This window comes from Staurois parvus, unplaced genomic scaffold (genome assembly GCF_062004578.1).
Source record: "Staurois parvus isolate SC_StPar_1 unplaced genomic scaffold, SC_StPar_1.0 ptg000394l, whole genome shotgun sequence".
Lineage (NCBI taxonomy): Eukaryota > Metazoa > Chordata > Amphibia > Anura > Ranidae > Staurois > Staurois parvus.
In genome coordinates, this window is record NW_028318190.1 from 5,898,281 (window position 1) to 5,920,098 (window position 21,818).

Consider the following 21,818-nt stretch of genomic DNA (forward strand, 5'->3'; position numbering starts at 1 on the left):
TCTAGATACTATTAATTCCAAACCAGCACTTTAGCTGCATATTTTTCAACTGCATAAATATTATAAACATAGGATATTATTAATATGTGCAAGATTTTACAGTTTAGTCTATAGAAATCTCATTAGTACTCACCACCTGAACTGAGCCTACGCACACTTCCCTGTGAGAGACTGCTAGGTTGGTGGTGGCTTCTGTATGCCAGAGATCGGTATTCCCTGGAGATTCTACATGTGTTTGGACTATTCGGAGAGTCTCCTGGACCCAGACGCTGTTCCACAGATCCCGGAAGACCAGCATCCTGAAGGAATGTTTCTCCTGTGGTGACATAAGATGTAAAGTAACAGAATGATATATTATAAAAATAGGATTTGTGTCCTCCCTGCAAAATCATCAGTTTTGTAGCAAATAAGTAGCAGTTTTGTAGCAAAGCATGGTTATAAATAAAAATGGGTGAGACCTGTGCCTCTCAATGGAATCTAAGAAAAGGATTACACTTTGAGGAAAAAAATGCTATTTTCTTTCTTGTTGACTGAGGAGTAGAAGAAGTCATTAATCTTAATGGCATCCAAAAGCAGTTAACTGACGACTGGGCAATGCGGCACACAGATGATTACATGCCCAATTTGAACAAATTAAAAACACTGCGGAGTAACCTGCAGCTCAGGAGCTGCCTGAAGGATCTCATGCCTCAAGCTAGCATCAGATGGGGATGCAACCTCCACCTGATTAAAATAAATAGAAGATCAGGTGGCAGCCTTGCATAAGGCCAACATTGCTTGATGCCAAAAAGATCAAGAAGCACTCAGTAAAGTATGTCTTGACAAGAAGAAGAGGAAACAGATCCTTAAAGTATATCTAAATTCTAACAATAAATATTCTCTTATTTGCACCCTATGGTCTGTTAAATATACCACTGAAAGAATTTTGTTACAGCTGTTCAAGAAGTGTTAAAAAATAGCTGTTCATTCAGTCAGAAATCTTGAGAGCTGATAACTTCCAGTGATATAGTCATAGGCCTCAATTTACCTGACCCCATTATATACCCAAAAAAGAAAAGGGGATTTGTTGCATGGAAAGACCGTCATGGTCAGCCGTTTACCACACAAAGGTAATGATTACAAGGAAAGAACCTCCCCTTGAAATAGAGAAATAACGCCTCTAAGAAGTGCCAACAGTGATCCCTGAAAGCTCAAAGAGAAACAAGTTTTGATCCCATAGGGTCTCAGGGGATACACAGGATACAAGCCTTAAGCAACAGGGGGAAGGTTAACTTTCTTAACCAAAATTAACAAGGAAAGAATCCATACTTGAGTGTGTGGAGAGCCAAACTCTAGCCTAACCTATCTGCAGTAAGGGAAGACATCCCTGTAGCAAGGCCACATGATAGACCTCACTGGAAAAAGTCTTCCCATCCTCAATCATTGTAAGAATCACAGCTTTCAAGATGTTCCAGTTTCGCTAAATCCAATTATCTGCTAATGTCTACAAAGCAAAAGTCAGGAGTGTCACCAGGTTGGCGATGTACATTCTCCTGGGTCAATCCAGCACAAAGAAAATCACATAAAAGCTCTCCACCTAAAATCTGTGAATCAAATGAGGAAGGATTATTAGAGGAGGAGAAGCCTCGATTCAGATATAAAGACCCCAAGAAATCACTAGACCATCCACTGTTACCACTAGAGGATTCTTACACCTAGAAGGGAACTGATTCATCATGCAAATGAGCCACAATATCGGGGGTCTACATTTGGCATCCTCCACCCTAGAATGCACTTAGATACGTAGAATGCTCCCCTGGGTTTCCAGGTTAAAGAAGTCTGCCTGCACTTAAAAAGAACATGGCGAACAATTTCAATTCTATATTTAGTGGAATGCGTCAAAATACAAAAGCTTGACTTGACATACATATTGGGTACAGACAGACCTTTGGAAGCATTCTCTGTGAAAAGGACAACTTAAAACAACGACCTTCCCCTGACCAGCACACAATAAATGGTACAGTATTACATAGAAGGCTCACACAGTAAGAATAACTGCTAGCAGGATGTATGGTAGGGACTAAGAGCCTTAAAAGGTACACAAATAAATAGATTGGTAGCTCAACGAGCTGAGGAGAAAGAAAGCATAGAAAGTGTCAAATGTGCATGTATCATATGCAATACAATGTGCATGAATAGTGTAATGTTGATAAATGTAAGGTTATGCCCTTTGGGGCTAAGAATATGCATGCATCATACATACTAGGGGGAGTACAACTGGGGGAATCAATGGTGGAGAAGGATCTGGGAGTTCTGGTAGATCACAAGCTTAATAATGGCATGCAATGCCAAGCTGGGGTTTCTAAAGCGAGCAACATCCTCTCTTGTATTAAAAGAGGTATAGACTCCAGAGAGAGAGATACACATTACCCCTGTACAAATCATTAGTAAGACCTCATCTGGAATATGCGGTTTAGTTTTGGGCACCAATTCACAAAAAGAACATTGGGGTACTGGAGAAAGTGCAGAGAAGGGCAACCAAACTGATAAGAGGCATGGAGGAGCTCAGTTATGAGGAAAGATTAGAGGAACTGAATTTATTCTCTCTTGAGAAGAGGAGATTAAGGGGGGATATGATCAACCTGTATAAATACATCAGTGGTTCATATAATGAACTCGGTGTACAGTTATTCACCCTGAGGTCATCACAGAGGACAAGGGGGGACTCTCTACGTCTGGAGGAAAAGAAATTTAATCTCCAAACACGGAAAGGTTTCTTCACAGTGAGAGCTGTGAAAATGTGGAAAAGACACCCTCAAGAGTTGGTTCTGGCCAGCTCAGTGGATTTCTTCAAAAAAGGCCTGGATTCTTTCTTAGATACACAGAATATAACTGGATACTAACATTTATAGGTAATGTTGATCCAAGGAATATCCGATTACCTCTCGGGGGATCAGGAAGGAATTTTTTTTCTCAGCAGGAGCAAATTGGATCATGCTTTGCTGGGTGTTTTTTTTTTTGCTTTCCTCTGGATCAGCTGTGGGTATAGGATTATAAATTTTGTTTTCTATGGTTGAACTGGATGGACTTTTGTCTTTTTTCAGCGAGACTAACTATGTAACTATGCATCCAATCGGTCATACCCGGGTAGTAAACGCAAACCTACAGCACTTTTAACTTCTTTGGGATGGAAAAAGTGGCACCCTAAGGCATCTACACAGGGAAGGGAAACAAAATAAAAAAAAGGGGGGTGGGATAGAGAGGCAAGGGGTGGAAGGAAAGGGAGGGGGGACCATGGCATGGGCAATGGTGCAGAAAGGCTGTTAGGAGACTAATCAGAAGTATTAGAGGTATTCCAAAGTACCTTTCTTGCTGCAGCAGGACCATGCCACCACTGTGGTGTTGTCCAGCTGGATCCAGATCAGATGACCTTCCAAGAAAAACGATCCAGTGATGTAAAAAAAAAAAAAAAAAAAAAAAAAACACATCTCCTGTAACTCCAGGATGTAGACCAGGAAACAAGAAGTCTTTAATGATCAAGACCACTTCATAGAGAGGGTGTCCATGATTCATCCCCAGTCCAATGGGCTGCCATCTGATGACAGGATCTTCCAGAAAGTGGAAGAGAAGGACTAACCTAAATCAAGAGCTGGTAAATCGATCCACCAGACTAGGAACTGCCTGATACTCAGGAGCAGACAGATCAGCTATATATATCACACTGATTCCATTTAGGCTCTATTTTTATTGGGCTTAAAGTGGAATTTTAGATCCAAAAATAAAAAAGGGCAAACAGGCAGGAATTTTAATGCAGAAGAGACATGCACAGTCTCTTCTGAATTAAAGTTACTTACCTGCCTGTCTGCTCCTGTATAATGAGCAGCGCATCAGCAACTCACTGTACAAATTCGGCAATGCCATATTTGACTGAACTCCTGCGCAGGAGTGATTTCATCCCTGTCCAGCCAGTGATAAAGACCCCAAAAGGTGCCTGCCTGAAATCTCAGCGTCTGGGCGGGGAGCTCTGGGAAGCCACAACGCTGGAGTTTAGGTGAGTATTGTTCCTCTTTAAAGAGTAACTGACAAGGATGCATAAAAGTGTCACGGTCTCCTTGATGAAAACAACAGGACACTTCTGCCAAAGAGAAGCTTTCAAAAAAGTAGAAAAAAAGCATGGTACATACTTACCTTCTGATGCATGGCAGTCATTCTTTGGTATTTTGGGACAAAGTGGGGCATTGTATGGAGGAGTCTCATGAGAGTATCTCTTTGCTCCTCTTCCTGGTCCATGAATACTGCCCTCAGAGTTGCACCTTTCTGCAGAGAAGGAAAAAGAAACAGGGAGTCACTGCAGATATACTAAAGCATAAAAATCAATTCCCATAAGATAAGACCAATGGAGCTTTACCTGGCAGATATCGCTCATTCTCATATTGCACCGACTGTTGTGAAGGATTCTGGGTAAAGGGCTGGTTACCAAATAGGTTGTCACTATGTAGATTCCGACAAAGTTTCTCCAGAAAACGAAGGACATAACCAATACTGTTTACTGCTGGAAGGTTCAGTGTATGTTGCTCCCTCTCAAATACCGCTAAAATGATAAGATACTAGTTAAAAACTAAAAATATAAGTTCCCGCATGGTTTCATTACATTTAATAAGAAGGCAATACTCATCACCATGGATGGCCAAATATACCTACAACAGTAGGTCTTAAAGTGCTATGAACGGGAGACCAGTTTAAAACAAGTTACAGAGACCAATAACTACTATCCAATTCTTATTCTCATCACTAATAGCAACTGCACAATTGAGACCCACTCAGTGTTTAGGAGTCAGTTAGACCAATCTCTCAATCCTAAGAAAACTAAAACCCAGGTGTAGCCATTGCACTGGTTACCAAACCAAAGGGATGTGTCCAGGTAAAAATAATAAACAATATAAAGAAGAGTGTCCGAGGGACACAGCGGATCACCAATCTGCAGAAAGAGGAGAAGATGCCGGCTCGGTCATGCGATCAGCTGTGTCCAATCACAGCTGATCGCATGTAAACAGGGAAATGCCGGTTATTGGCATTTCTCTCCTCACAAGTTATCATGCTGACAGCTCGTGAGGAGAGGAGAGCCGGTAATCGGCATTCCTCGGAGGGGACATGTGCACTGATCATCAGGGCACTGATGATCAGTGTGCCCTGATGATCAGTGTAGCCCCAGCAGTGCCACCTGTCAGTGTCCATCAATGCCAGCTCTCATCCATGCCACCTGCCAGTGCCCATCAGTGCCACATCAATGCCACATATCAGTGCCTACCAGTGCACATCAATGCCACATATCAGTGCCCATCTGAGCTGCCTTTCAGTGTCACCCATCAGTTCCAGTCAAAGCCACCTATCAATGCCAGTCAGTGCCACCTATCAGTGCTGCCAATCAGTGCCAGTCAGTGCCGCCTATCAGTGTGCATCAGTGCCCGTCAGAGCTGCCTATTAGTGCCGCCTAACAGTGCCAGTCAGTGCCACCTAACAGTGCCGCCTATCAGTGCTGCCTTTCAGTGCCCATCAGTGATGCCTGTCAGTGCCACCTACCAGTGCCTCCTCATCAGTGTCCATCAGTGCAGCCTATCAGTGCCCATCACTGCAGCCTCATTAGCGCACATCAGTGAAGGAGAAAAATCACTTATTTACAAAAAATAAGAAAAAAAAAAGTTTTTTTTAATTTTCAGTGGTTTTTGGTTTGTTTAAGAAAAAATAAGAAACCCAGAGGTGATTAAATACTACCAAAATAAAGCTCTATTTGTCACGTAAAAATGATAAAAACTTCATATGGGTACAGTGTTGCATGACCGAGCAATTGTTATTCAAATTGTGATAGCACTGAAAGCTGGAAATTGGCCAGGGCAGGAAGGGGGTATAAGTGCCCTGTAGGCAAGTGGTTAATAAATCACACTATATTTATATACTACACTATGGTAAGCGTTTCTGTTTACATATGCAGAGGATATGTGGGATAAAGAGGAGACGAGACCGTTTGCAGCAGAGTGAGGAGGAAAGTGGAGTCATCTACACAGTATACCTACCCGGGTTAAAAGGGAAAGATGGTATTTGACCTATGCAATTTGGATCATAAAAGGAGGTGAGAGTATATATTTATGTCTCTGGTGGAGGAGCACCTATAGGAATACATGTGGATAAAAGCAATAAAGAGCACCTGTTCGGGAACAAATTATAAAGGCACGGCTCAAATCACACATTATGGACTTTTAAGTTGTATTCATTGTATTCACCGTTGTTGCATAATCACATGGTCTGGATGTTTAATTCATATATAAAGTTACAGAGATATATACGAGGCACTATTATATGACATATCTTTTGTGTGTGGAAATGCATGGAAGTGTCAGCAGCACTGGTATACACAGGAGATTGAGGAGTTATTTGTTGCGCTGAAGTTTTATTTGCACACAGGAGCTGGAGCTTGTTACATGTTCCACCCTAAATACGGATGGAATAGGTAACATGTTCCAAAAGTGACGTCATCCTTTAAGCTGCTCCGATTTAATTTCACTTTCTTACTGATGTCTCACTTTCCTTGATTCATTGCTAAGTCTTGTCAATCGGCATCCCCCAAGTACAATACAGGCCACTGAGACAGTGTCATTAAACAGGGGGAAGGCAGTTGTCGGGTCATAGTGATAAAATCAGGGTAAGTAAGGCACCAGTTAGAAAGTGAAACTAAATCAGGGACGGGCACAGCTGAATGTTTTCTTCAAAAAGAGACAGTGCCCCCTCCTCCCTTAGGCTGAATGTACCTCTTAAAATCAGGCCTAAGTCAACAGACTTATAATGTGGCATTGGCTGAACTAGGAGTTCAGGTTCACATTAAGAGTCATTTTTACCATAATCTTTATTTTTTCACAATATTCTATTCAATCCATAAATATTACATTGGTATTCATTACAGTTATTTTACTATAGCAAGCCTTTACCTCTCATGACCTAGTAATTTACAAAGGCATTTATTTTGGAATCAAGTAATTTGCAATGCTCTTTCATCACATTAGGGTTTTGTGGAAACAATAAACATTTCTCACCAGATATAACCTCCCCACCATGACCCTGCTTGAGGAAGCTAAAGACCGTTTTCTGGTGGTATGCACAGTCTATGCAGGCCTGCACAGCTTGCTGAAGAACAACAGACGCCCGGGCAGGTCCAAAGTGATCTGGAAGGTGCTGAACTTTCTTTCGGTCAAGGTGAGGGCCAGAATCTCCATTTTTGTTTAGGTAAATGCAAACTAAGGGCAAGAAAACACAAATTAAGCATATCTATGGTCAAGATTTAAAATCATATACTCATTTCCACATTGTTTTTCAATTATTTCTAGCCTACTCCTTTTATCCTCACACATTTACTTCCTTGAATTCTGTGAGATGTACTCATTATGCACTGCATGTAGGCTCTCCTTTGTGTCATAAAAGTCACAGAGCCTGCTTTCTGAACTACAGAGGTAATGGCAGGATGGGTTTAAGGAGGCAGTCCAGGAATCACTGCTTGTAGGCAGCAAAGTACCATGAAATATGTAGTCCTTAGAAAATAACCAGCAGAGAAGAATATGCAAGGCATGCAAGGAATTCAGGAAGTTGTGGGAAAAGATGGTCAGCAGAGAGGCAGAACTCACAACATGAAGAGATTTATCAAGCAGGCTTATATTTAATTGTCAATGAGATTTACAAAGCTCTGGCAGACTGTATTGCCAGTCTAGGTAGCCCGACTTTTCTCTGCTGTAGTTAAAGTAGACCTAAAGCCTTGAATAAGGAAAGAATAGGTGCTGTAGCACTACATCAGCAGTTTTCTCTCAACCCTCTCTGCAAAGTCCCCCAAGTACCTGTTGATCCTGTCACTGAAGTACACCTAATGTAGCTTCCTGTGGCACCATGCTGCACTGCTCTTCAATTCAGAGCAGAGTTACCACAGCAAGCTACATTAGGTGTACTTCAGTGGCAGGATTTACTGTACTTTAGAGAACACTAAAGGATTAGCAGGATCCCTGATTGGATCATAGCACTTGCCTGTCCCTCTCTCAGAGGGTAGGGAGTCATACGCAAAAATGCAATTTTTTCAATTTTGTTTTAAAGCAAGTCTAAGCCCAACATTGAATGTATTGCAGCCTACCAATTCTTAGGCAAGGTGGTTGCTGTAGCTTTATTTTGTAGCCCCTTTCCCCTTTATGTTCACCTGGTGATTTTGTCTGAAACACACTTTGTATTCTAGGGTGACAACAGTTACTCACTATACTGCTTCGCTTTGAAGTGAACCCATAGTGACAAAAAGATGGAGGCTGCCATTGCTTGACATCCCTCTAAAAATGTTTGTTGCCTGACTTTTTCTGGCATCAGTAAATTCTGAGGCACTGCATGTAAGTCAGGAAACCTGATTAAAGTCAAAGCCCCCAATCTGCACACTTGTTCTAGGTCAGTGACTCAGAATATATCCAATGGGTAAGCATGGCAGCAAGGGAACTAGTATCTATACAAGCGAAGGTTATCAATTGCAACTTCCATACTTCCTTATTACAGGAATACTTGAAGTGATAAAGGTGCACAATTAAAGGGGTATTGAAGGTTTTTGCACACAGCAGCCCCGATCCTCTTCTTCTTGGGTCCCCTGCCGGCGCTCTTGGCTCCTCCACCTTGACCAGTGCTCCCAATAGCAAGCCGTTTGCTACTGGGGCACTGGTGCGCACTTGTTCCCGAGCATCACTCTATGCATCCATATGGCCCTCGCTCTCTTCTAACTCTGACTGTAATTGACAGCTGCGTATCAGGCAACGAGGAGACCTGAAACGATCAAGGCTCCTGTGCACATCGCTGGATTGAGAGGGGGCTCAGGTGAGTATTAGGGGAGGGCTGTGGGGGGAGCAGCACACAGCAGGTTTTTTTTTACCTTCATTCACAGAATGCGTGAAGGTAAAAAACCTTCAGCCTTAACATCCAATTTTTTTTTTAACTTGTTTTTATTGAGTATGTGCAAATAAATGTACATTCACAGAGAAATATTCTGTATATGTAACCTGCAGCATCTGTGGAAAAAGTAAACAGCAGCAGAGGGAGATGAACTAGCAGCAAAATTATTTTGCCTTGAATACAGGTATGTTTTAGGTACAGTTTTTTTTAACACTTTAAAAGGGTAGAAGAAATGATTTTCATCTTCAGCATAGATTAATAATTCTCTATTTACCTGTAGGGGCCTGCATGGCAGCACATGGAATGGTGGCAGCATCCTGTGGTACAGTGCTGGTGTCTGGTTCTGGTGTACTGTTTGTCGGGGAAGTAGGAATCTGGTTCAGCAAAACCCGAGGCTTTCTCTAAGAAGCAATATGCATGTTTAATCATTAGTATGGACATTTTTATATGTTGTCCCATCATTTCAAATATAATACCCATGTTTTTGTTTTTTTTAGAAACATTGAGGGCCAATTCACATTATAGTGATCAATTGCAGTGCGTCAACAAGAGCTATGGCATGCTTTAAAATGTTCTGTGTTAAGAAATCCCACTCATTATGAATGGCCTGCCAGCGTGCTAGGACCGATGAAAAAAAAAACATGCATGACCCTTTTTTAAACAATGCATGGTATATGTGCTTGGGTGCATTGCAGTGCATTGGGCTCTGCTGTACAATCGGATGAGGTGTCATTCACAATGAATGGCATATCAAAACACCGCATATACACCAGGTGCATTGCCATGTGTTGTAGCAATGCGTGTTGGCATGCCATTTATTAATAAGTCTTTTTTATTAAAGTTTGATAAGATAGCCCATGTGTTTTTGTGTGAGTTTCCACAGTGAAGTGTAAATGGGCTTTAAGAATGAGACAACTAATTGGGTGAATTATTAGAAATGGGATTGTTCCTCAGATATATGCAAAAAATTATGTTATAAATTGATGGGAAAAAAAGCTTCCCAGGCAGTATGTTTTAGGAAGTATTAATTTCTTATGGCCAAATTAAGTAAAGCCTCCAATATCCCATATACCAAATCCAATGTACTGCTTGCAATGCTAAATAAAACTTAAGTATAAGATTTTTCCCAGCCATTGTGACAAAGAGGGCTCTACTAACAACGGATCTTTGAGTTGAATTCAGGTGAATGTAAGCATATTATGCATATTAACCTCCATGCCCCCAGTGAAGAACCTCAGCTGCAAAGTGGCATTTATGGCACACATTGGGCAATTTGGGCACACCGATTTTCAGAATCCATAAGGAAATCTCCAATTTCCATGTCTAGACACCTGATTATTTGTACAAGCGAATTGCAAAGTGGGAAGAACGAAAAGGAAATGTGCCAGACCAACACTTTGCAGTGGAGTATTTGTGAACTAAAAGAACAGAGGTAAATGTAGATGCACTAAAGTCACCTCAACTCCGTCCAGAGATCAGTGATTAGTGGAAATCTGTTCTTAACATAAATGTTCAATCCCTGGACTTTTCATAGGTTAGATCTATACACTTTAAGCATACAGAAAAATAAATACCTTGCTTCCTGGTTTGGGACCCCTTTTCTTAGGAAAACGGAAAGGTTCGCTAAGGTTGGGTGGTTGGCCTGTCAACTGATGGGTGAGAGCCTTTGGCACCTGCCCCTTCTTCCTTCCTGGCTTTCGACGCCTTCGACCAGGCACTCCTGAAACTAAGTTTCTGGGACCTCTCAGAATACCGGAGGCCAAACCTGCAGCTGGTGCTGGGCTTTTTGGAATAGCCACTAAGTAGAAGGAGAGACACAAAAATCCTTTGATATGCTTCTAGGTATAAAAAAATATGAAGAAAGGTTGAATAAAAATGTATTAACAAGTAGGCCCAGAAAGGGCAGAAAAAGAGAAGACAACATAAAAAGTATAAGAAAGCAGGTATGAACAAAAAGGAGTACTGGACACTACAGAAAAGTAAAATATACTGACACCACATGGTTTGTGTTGGCACACACAATAGCCCCCTTGCACAAAAAAGTGGCACCCAAAGATGCTTGCGCTTATTTGGTAATCCAGACATGTATTTGGTTGAGGTTTTCTTAGATGTTTACACTGATATAGCATAAATTACGTATGTGGACATTTCTCACAATTAGTTCTGACCATTTCATATTACAGAAAATGTCCATTTTTAACACATCATATCTCCTATTGTATAAACAAGTTAGGAAGGTCCTGTGCTTTTTTTATGCCCCCCTGAGAGATTTACTGGGATCTTAAAGTGTCATTGGTGACACAGCCAGTTAAAATTTCCTTCTCCCTCTTTTCGGACACAGGATTCTGCATACTTAATTGTAACTGCAAAAAGGCACCTCCTAAATTTCTACAGATACACATGCTCCCTAGGCTAGGTCAGCGCTTTTTGCAGGGAAGAGAAATGAGCAAGCATATCCGCATATCCAAAAAGCGGCCAATGATTTCATCCTTAACATGACACAACAGCCGTGTTTATCCTTCCAGTGGTACGCCTCCCCCCCCCCCCCCCCCCCCCCAGACACTTCACTAAAGAACTAAGCTGTAAAAATATAATACTGGTACTAAAACAGCCAATTACTTGAGAATCAACATAAAAACAAAAAACTGGCCCATTTATAAAGTAACTGAATGAATGACCTTGCTGAAGGTATAGCATATGTTCCACCTTAGAGCTTGGTAAAACCAGTGCGCTGAGTTTATCTACATTGATCAACATAGGCTCCAAGCAAGGGTTGGTGTGCATTGTGTAAAATTGCAGTATAACTGCATTTTTATGCATTGCAAAATATACAATGTAATGTACTGCATTTTTACACAGCACATGTCAACGGATGACAGCACATTGTAGCACGTTGCAGTACAAAAAGTCCAACAAAGTATTTTTAAATGGTTTATTTTGTCATTTTATATGAAAAGTTTAAAGCAGTAAACAGTGTGATGCATTGTAACACCACATTGCACTGCCCCTACAAAACACACATCACACGTACATTAAATGAGCATAAGTGTGAGGGCTGATGTCAACAATCCCTTAGGCTACATGACTGTACGAATCTATACAGCTGAAAAAAGTGTATAACTCCTACAAAAAAATTGACTTTTCAAAAATATTTTTCTTTTTGATTTATAGATTAAAAAATAAAAATAAGCAGACTACAGACCCTAAAATACTGGCACCCCAGGCCTATGCCATGCTTTCACAAATCCAGATGTGTGTAAACTACATATGGCCTCAGATATGTGTACTGTGCTATTATGTCACTAAATAATACCCTTCTAGCCTGTAAACTGTTCATCCTCAGTACTCCTCTTGTACTATTGTTTCTGTTAAAAAAAAGATATTCCCATCTGCAAAAAAAAAAATATCTTTGTGTAGCACAGTATTTATATACAACTTTAGACTAAAGCAGAATTATCAGATAGGCTTGGCCACTTATTTTCTCATTGAAGATTCCGTACCTTTAGTTCCTGGAGGCTGCAAGTTGTCCCCAGTCAAAGAACACCATCCTACAGGAAAGATGTCCCGGGAGTCATAACGACACCAGTAATCAAATGCTCCTCTCCAGCCATCGAAAGTCACAAGAATTTCACTGCCCCTTACCTCCCCAATGGTAGCTGGGCAAATAAAATGTGGATTTTTCCTGTCCACGGCCTCCAGTTTCATTCCTACCTCAAAATGGTTCTGGGCCGGTGAAGGAGGCTCCTGTAAAATCAAACATTCAAATAAATGGTTTAAAACAAGAATTAGCAGAGGTCGGTTTCCTACAATGTAATCAGCAAGAAAAAAAGACTGAAGGACAAAGAAATTCTTTAATCTTTGGGCTAATTTGCCACCTAAAGGAGGATTGCATACTGACAAACTAAAAAAAACTGAATGACAGGCCAGGATATAACTCCTCCTACCTGCATGCCTCAGTTTTGTAGCAACGTAGCACCAAGAACAGGAATTCTTTTTCGACCACTGAGGGACACAGGAAGTCTTAAAGTGCTTCTAAAGGTAGAAGATTTTTATATCTTAATGCATTGCCATAGTACAAGCAGCCACCTAGGCCAATCTAGAGCAATGAAGATCACTTAAAGCCCTCAATCTTTACCCTGCAGGGCAGATGAGGAGTAAGTTACAGGGGAGGAAGGCATAGATCTGGGTGTAATGGTCCCACAGAGCATCCACTGCTCCAGCCAGAAAATTCCTCGACCTGGATGCAAACTTGAATAATTTGCTGTTAACCACTTGTCGCCCAGCCACCGCATATAAACGGTGGCAGGGTGGCACTCGTAGGCAAAAGCACGTTTTAAAACGGCTGCCTTCAAAACAGGTAGGGGGCGCGCGCGAGGCGCCCCCTACCTGTTTAAGTCGCAGGTTGCCGCCATATGTCGCTGATTGCCGCCAAAAGTCGCTGATCGCCGCCATTATTAGTATAAATAAAAATGTAAAATTCCAGTATCTTTCCCGCCATTTGTAAACGCTATAACTTTCACGTAAACCAATTAATTTACACGTATTGGGATTTTTTTTAGCAAAGACATGTCGCAAAATGCATTTTGGCAGAAATTTATGACTAAATTTGATTTTTGCATTTTTTTTTTTACTGGACATGTGTTATAGCAAAAAGTCCAAAATATTGTTTTTTTTTCCTCAAAATTGTCAGCCTTTTTTTTTATAGCGCAAAAAATAAAAACCGCACAGGCGATCAAATACCACCGAAAGAAAGCTCAATTTGTGGGGAAAAAAAAAGGATGTAAATTTCATTTATGTACCGTATTGCATGATACGTTGCAATTGTCCATTAAACTAGTGCAGCGCTGTATAGCAGAAAAATTGCGTAAATTGCAGTATTTATACCATAGTTTGTAGACGCTATAACTTTCACACAAAGCAATCAATATACACTTATTGGGATTTTTTTTACCAAAAACATGGAGCAGAATACATTTTGGCCTAAATTTATAACTAACTTTGAGTTTACTATATATTTTTTATAGCTGAAAGTAAAAAATATTGTTTTTCTTCAAAGTTTTTGGCCTTTTTTTTGTTCATAGCGTGAAAAATAAAAAGCGCACAGGTGATCAAATTACACCGAAAGAAAGCTCTATTTGTGTGAAAAAAAGGACGTAAATTTTGTTTGGGTGCAGCATTGCATGACCGCGCAATTATCAGTTGAATTAGTGCAGCGCCGAGTAGCAAAAAGAGGCCTGGTCATTAAGGGGGGTAAATCCTCAGGAGCTCAAGTGGTTAAATCTGGAGGCTAGAAGGTCCACATCTGGTGTCAAGTTGACCACCTCTGATCTAGCTTTAGGGTGGTACGCACTGCATCAATACAAGCTGAAACCATCTCCTTAAACTTGGGACTGATAGCAGTAGACTGTGACTCCTCAAGTGAAAGCTTCTCAGTCAGAGACTCGAGCAACTTGACTTGAATCAGGAAGAGTCTCAGTGGCCAAAGGCTCATAAGCTGCCACAGATGCAGGCCTACAGCCGCTTAAGATGTTGACCTACAGTTTTTTGTGTGCCAGTGTCCAATACTGCTGTAGACAGCAGTATAACTAGGTGGATTAATATTAGTCTGTGTACCCTAATGGATGACAAAAAGTGCTTTAGGGTTCATTTCACACCAGATGCACTGGCATACATTTATCAATGCATGTCAGAACATTGTAAAATCAATCACACCAAAACAAAAAATTAAAGTAATGCAACGCATTTTAAAATACAACACATGTGCATACATATCAGCACATGTGCATTTATGTGTGCTTACCGTACACTTTGTGGTGTGAACAGGCCCTTGTTTACAAAGTGGAAAGGTAATGCTTTATATATCATTTCAAGCGATATCAAATATTAAATGAGTGCCAATGAAAATGTATAGTGTCTGCATTTCTGTCATTTTAACCAACCCCCCCCCCCCCCCCCCAGATAATTCTTATAGCTAAAGGTAGCACAGAAACTGATCAGCAGAACTCCTAAAAAAATTAAAAAAAAATTCCAATAACTATGTTTTACCTTGTGGAATGTTTTAGCAGGTGCCATCTCAGCCCCATTTAAAGTCTTCAGGAGAAACATTGGCCATGAGGAGGCATTAAGCCTAAAACCTAAAAAAAACAAGAAAAACAAAAAGACCATGGCACTGATTACCTATGATATCACTTATTATATATGTTTATTTTACAACACATATTGCAGCACTTTACGGAGGACACTGAATACATTCTTTATTGCAGTTGCCTTCAACTGCACTTTGCCCTTGCAGAACACAGAGCGATGAGAGAGAGCAGACTGCGCATATGTGGATAGGAAACAGGGAAACGCATTCAGTGCTCAGTACGTTACCATTTGCGGGGAAAGGGGACAGGGTGCAATAGAATACACAGCTTCAAATGTAAACATTCTTTTACTAAACGGATCACTGTATATTAATGTACTGAGTATGCTGTAATACATAAGAATGTTGTTGGCAAAAGTCGTTAAAGGTTAATTAACCCTTTAAAACGAAACTCCAAATAGATATAAAAACACAAACTGAATTTAGTTATGGTTATACACTGCTCAAAAGAATTAAAGGAACACTTTGAAAACACATCAGATCTCAATGGGGAAAAATATCATGCTGGATACCTATACTGATATGGACTGGGTAATGTGTTAGGAACGTAAGGATGACCCATCGTTTGATGGAAATGAAAATTATCAACCTACAAAAGGACTGAATTCAAAGATACCCTGAAAATCAAAGTGAAAAAATTATGCTATAGGCTAGTCCATTTTGCTGAAATTTCATTGCAGCAACTCAGAATGGTACTCAGTAGTTTGTATGGTCCCCACGTGCTTGTATGCATTCCTGACAACATTGGGGCATGCTCATAAGACGTTGGATGGTGTCCTGGGGTATTTCCTCCCAGATCTGGAACAGGGCATCACTGAACTCCTGGACAGAGATACAACCTGGCGGCGTCCGATGGACCGAAACATGATATCCCAGAGATGTTCTATTGGATTTAGATCAGGCGAGCGTGGGGGACATTCAATGGTATCAATTCCTTCATCCTACAGGAACTGCCTGCATACTCTTGCCACAGGAGACCGCACATTGTCATGTACCAGGAGGAACCCAGGACCCACTGCACCAGCGTAGGGTTTGACAATGGGTCCAAGGATTTCATCCCGATACCTACTGGCAATCTGGGTGCCATTGTCTAGCCTGTAGAGGTCTGTGCGTTCCTCCATGGATATGCCTCCCCAGACCATCACTGATCACCACCAAACAGTCATGCTGAACGATGTTACAGGCAACATAACGTTCTCCGCGGCTTCTCCAGACCCTTTCACGTTTGTCCCATGTGCTCAGGGTGAACCTGCTCTCACCTGTAAAAAGCACAGGGCGCCAGTGGCAGACCTACCAATTCTGGTGTTCAATGGCAAATGCCAATCAAGCTCAGGGCCCACTAGAGGACGTCAGGCCCTCAGGCCACTCTCATGCAGTGCTCATCCTGTTCCTCCTTGCACAAAGGAGCAGTTACAGGTCCTGCTGATGGGTAAAGGACCTGTCCAGCTCTCCTAGAGTAACTGCTTGTCTTCTGGAATCTGCTCCATATTCTTGAGACTCTGCTGGGAGACACAGCAAACCTTCTGGCAATGGCACGTATTGATGTACCATCCTGGAGAAGTTGGTCTGCCTGTGCAAACTCTGTAGGGTCCAGGTATCGCCTCATGCTACCAGTAGTGACACTGTAGTAGGGCAAAAAATTTCAGTGGCCTCCACCTGTAAAACCATTCCTGTTTTGGGGGTCGTCTCATTGTTGCCCATTTAGTGCATCTGTTGTTAATTCCATTAACACCAAAGTATTTAAAACTGATTAACAACCCCCTCTGCTATTTAACTGACCAGATCAATATCCCAGGAGTTTAATTAACTGGATGCTATACTCTGAATAAAAAGAGTTCCTTATATACAGGTGAAACTCGAAAAATTAGAATATCGTGCAAAAGTTCATTTATTTCAGTAATGCAACTTAAAAGGTGAAACTAACATATGAGATAGACTCATTACATGCAAAACAAGATAGTTCAAGTTCCTGATTTGTCATAATTGTGATGATTATGGCTTACAGCTCATGAAAACCCCAAATCCACAATCTCAGAAAATTAGAATATTGTGAAAAGGTGCAATATTCTAGGCTCAAAGTGTCCCACTCTAATCAGCTAATTAAGCCATAACACCTGCAAAGGGTTCCTGAGCCTTTAAATGGTCTCTCAGTCTGGTTCAGTAGGAATCACAATCATGGGAAAGACTGCTGACCTGACAGTTGTGCAGAAAACCATCAATGACACCCTCCATAAGGAGGGAAAGCCTCAAAAGGTAATTGCAAAAGAAGTTGGATGTTCCCAAAGTGCTGTATCAAAGCACATTAATAGAAAGTTATGTGGAAGGGAACAGTGTGGAAGAAAAACGTGCACAAGCAGCAGGGATGACCGCAGCCTGGAGAGGATTGTCAGGAAAAGGCCATTCAAAAGTGTTGGGGACTTTCACAAGGAGTGGACTGAGGCTGGAGTCAGTGCAATAGCTAAAGGCCGCTATTGAAGCATACTGGTCTTCTATAACACCTCAGCAGTGCCACAGGCTGACAGCTTCCATGCACGCCACATTGAGGCAGCAATTGCTGCAAAAGGGGCCCAAACCAAGTACTGAGTACATATGCATGCTTATACTTTTCAGAGGTTCGATATTGTTCTATGTACAATCCTTGTTTTATTGATTGCATGCAATATTCAAATTTTCTGAGATTGTGGATTTGGGGTTTTCATGAGCTGTAAGCCATAATCAGCACAATTAGGACAAATCACAGCTTGAACTACTTTGCTTTGCATGTAATGAGTGTATCTCATATATTAGTTTCACCTTTTAAGTTTCGTTACTGAAATAAATGAACTTTTGCACAATATTCTAATTTTTCTAGTTTCACCTGTGTGTATGTGTATATATATATATATACAGTCAAACTAAAATAATGAAGTGCAGCGCTAAGAAGAATAAAAAGTCAATAGAGTGATAATCTGGTATCACAATGATAAACTGTAGAGGTACGGAATCCCACGGCTTCCACTTTATCAGAGTAACAGAAATGCGCACTCACCGGAAACGCATGGGTTATGCGCATGTGTGATTATGCATCACGGGCAATGGGAACATCAGAATCCAGGCAGCCAGGCGTCTCCCTCACGGTGGGTCATCACAGACTCCTGTAACAGGTCCGGGGGATCCCCTTAAGGTAAGCCAGGTGTTCCCTTCTCCAGGAAAAAACCTCCTTTCAGGATGGCAAAAGTGCTTTCTCTATGGGAGTGAAAGCTCCAGATAGGAGCCCCAGAAAACAAATGCCCAAAATAGTGTAGTATGTTCAAAATCTCGGCGTTTTACACCACTGGGGGTCAGTACTGCATCTGTTTACTCTATGCACTTCACATATCATGATGTACCATATGCTTACTGTCCTGCTGCTATTTTGATGAATAAACCTGAGATTTTGAACACACTACACTATTTTGGGCATTTGTTTTCTGGGGCTCCTATCTGGAGCTTTCACTCCCATAGAGAAAGCACTTTTGCCATCCTGAGAGGAGGTTTTTTCCTGGAGAAGGGAACACCTGGCTTACCTTAAGGGGATCCCCCGGACCTGTTACAGGAGTCTGTGATGACCCACCGTGAGGGAGACGCCTGGCTGCCTGGATTCTGATGTTCCCATTGCCCGTGATGCATAATCACACATGCGCATAACCCATGCGTTTCCGGTGAGTGCGCATTTCTGTTACTCTGATAAAGTGGAAGCCGTGGGATTCCGTACCTCTACAGTTTATCATTGTGATACCAGATTATCACTCTATTGACTTTTTATTCTTCTTAGCGCTGCACTTCATTATTTTAGTTTGACTGTTTATATTTAAGGCATTATGGTTGCCTAATGTGTTCTAGCTGCTGACATCTATTAGAGCGCTCACTACCTATTTTATATATATATATATATATATAGATATATATAAAAAATTATTTATTTGCTGATCTTGTTCCTGCTCCTGTGTATCTTCTCCCCCTTTTTTGCGTATCCCTTTCTCCACAGCATGGGAGCTGATTAACACATATGCGGTGTGGATTGAAGCTCATGTTTCACAGCTAATTGATACAGTAGCTGCTCAGTGGTTCAGGTCAAGTTTACATCGGGTTCAGGACAGGTTTAGATCAGCTAATTACCTTTAATTTTTTTTGAACACTGTATATTCATTAGAAACATAATTCAATGTTTATTTACACAGAACTAGCATAAGTACTTGACTCTGACGTCATACCAGCCTGCTGCAATCCCCTGTACAACAGCAAGCATTGGGAGGAAGCGGACAGTGGGTCTCTTCTGCATCGCATAATGCTATCAGTCCAATACTGGAAATATGCTTAGAGAAGGAAGAGTACAGAGATGACGTGCTGATGCTTTTTCCATTTTCTAAGCACAGGCTCAAGCAGATTTTAAAGCAGTTTTATTGGTTGACTGCAGAGGGCCTAGGTTTTAAGTCTGGTAGGATTACAACTTTTTTGTTTTAGTTATACATTTAATGAAAGTATGAAATACTCACCTAACGGTGGCTGTAACATCCCCCCACTCTTTTCACAAGTGCCAATGGGCTGAATCTCTGATGAATCCACCAGTCTCCAAAAGTCATTTTTGTTATCACTTCCATCAAGGCGCAGTCTGAGCCGAGCTCCTGTGAGGCCCACCACAGAGGCAATGCAAGTGGAGGTTGTGTTCCTAGGGTCCTGAGCCTCCAGCTTCATTCCAATCTTGTAATCATTGGAGGGCGGAGAACCAGACTGGTAAAAGGAAAATATTTTAGGTCAATAATGTTTTTAGGCAAAAAACCACTCTAGCTACTTAACACCCAGAGGCTGAGGCCCTTTTGTAATTGTTGGCCGGTCAATATTGGGCCTAAGATTCTTCTGGGAGTGGAAATACTGATTGCCAAGATGTAATAGCAGTCAAATCTACTATCCTCATGTAACATCCAATACTTCATTATATTTTGAAGCATTTCTCTAGTTTCCATCAATACCTGTCAAATGTTCACAGTCACTGACCATTATTTCCTTTAGTATGTCTACAGTCTCTGACAGTCTCTTCTAGCATTACATATAGTGAACATTATGGGAAGTCGCACATGCAGAGACCGCAGTTTAGGCCCAATATATATCACTGATAAAGCTGAGTCTCTCGCTAGCCTGTAAAAAGAATATGGAGACTGCTGTTGCTGATCTCTCCTGAAAATGCTGTTTGCCACGCCATTATGCTGGTCAAGTGGCTCCAAGACACTGACCTTGAGTAAGTATGCAGATTAAGAGGACTGGTTCTGGGACAGAGCAATACAAAAATCTTTGAAAGCAGAGACAGGCAGACAACTAGCAATGTAGATAGATATAAGCCGGCAGCTTATGCTATGAGTAAGGCCACAGTGGCAGAAACACGTTAGCATTGTTTTACTGGATGTACTTGCGTAGCCAATAAAGATTTTCAACGTTTGAGTTTACCAAGTTGCCAGCTTATATCTATCAACTATACAGAGTATAACTGGATACTAACATTTATAGGTAAAGTTGATCCAGGGAATATCTGATTGCCTCTCGGGGGATCAGGAAGGAATTATTTTTCCTGCAGGTGCAAATTGGATCATGCTTTGCTGGGTTTTTTTTTGCCTTCCTCTGGATCAACTGTGCGTATAGGATTATAGGACTTTTTTTTATGGTTGAACTGGATGGACTTTTTTTTTTTTCAGCCTAACTATATACCCCCCTCCTGCTTTCTCACCTCCTTTTCATTTCATGTCACTTCTCTCTACAAACGTGGGTATAGGAAAACTTTTTTTTCTTTAATGGTTGAACTGAATGGACCTTTGTCTTTTTTCAGCCAGACTAACTATGTACCTGTATGTAACTATGTAACTATCTACATTTAAGTATTGAGGGACTGCGCATCCCAGCCACGTGTACCGTTTTTCAGCCTTGGATAGTATCACCAGCAGTACAGCTTGATTATTGTATTCAGTGAGACAACCAGCAATCTTGGAAGCCAGCAATGGCACCCCCATATTTCTATCACTGCAGATAACCTGAAACACCTGCTGGCATTACTTCAGCATAGGGTTATGAAACAGTGCTTTAATATGTTTGCACTGTACATTAGCAGTAACGGCTTTTAAAATTATTTTTTTAGATCCTCTCTTTTTTCATTTAAACCAGTAATAAATCAAATTTTCAGGGTATTTTTCTACCATGCCCCTGTAGCCATCCAAGCAGCTTTACTTTTCAAACAACTCACCTGTCTGAAGCAGTGTGTTGGGGCCGGCTGAGATCCCGTCTCCTTCAGATATTTTTCCCAGCTGAAGTGCCCTAAAAAGAAACATTTTATAGTTAATACTAACAGTATTCCACACCAAAAGATCAAAGCACCTTATTCTCTTTATATCCCCACTCAATATAAGACATTATCTTGTAAAGTCCCACAGTGCATTTCAGGTATACTTTACAAACAGACACACAATCAGGCTTAGGCTACTTTCACACTGATCTGCCGCAAAAACACACCAAACATGCCCCAAAGATGCTGCAAGCAGGAGTTTTTACACTGCACCGCAAGCACTACACCTCAGTGTGAAAACATACATAGATATGGGGCAGCACAGTGGCTAAATGGTTAGCACTTCTAGCTGGCAGTACTAGGGTCGTTGGTTCGAATCCCAACCACGGCACCACCTGCCTGGAGTTTGCATGTTCTCCCTGTGCCTGTGTGGGTTTACTCCGGTTTCCTCCC

At 41.3% G+C, this 21,818-nt stretch overlaps 1 protein-coding gene across 2 annotated transcripts in view; it reads right to left on the reverse strand.

Annotated features, from left to right (window-relative positions):
* Nucleotides 1–21,818, reverse strand: part of SCMH1 (Scm polycomb group protein homolog 1) — a 58,545-nt gene that overhangs the window by 15,016 nt on the left and 21,711 nt on the right. For both annotated transcript variants that reach the window (XM_089686290.1, XM_089686289.1), the window contains 10 exons: nt 21,327–21,397; nt 19,594–19,828; nt 14,980–15,068; nt 12,435–12,678; nt 10,509–10,732; nt 9,209–9,335; nt 7,065–7,265; nt 4,388–4,570; nt 4,168–4,296; nt 134–316 (listed from right to left, as the gene is read on the reverse strand). In XM_089686290.1, coding sequence (XP_089542416.1) covers nt 134–316; nt 4,168–4,296; nt 4,388–4,570; nt 7,065–7,265; nt 9,209–9,335; nt 10,509–10,732; nt 12,435–12,678; nt 14,980–15,068; nt 19,594–19,828; nt 21,327–21,397 — 1,686 coding nt within the window. The remainder of the gene's footprint in view (nt 1–133; nt 317–4,167; nt 4,297–4,387; nt 4,571–7,064; nt 7,266–9,208; nt 9,336–10,508; nt 10,733–12,434; nt 12,679–14,979; nt 15,069–19,593; nt 19,829–21,326; nt 21,398–21,818) is intronic.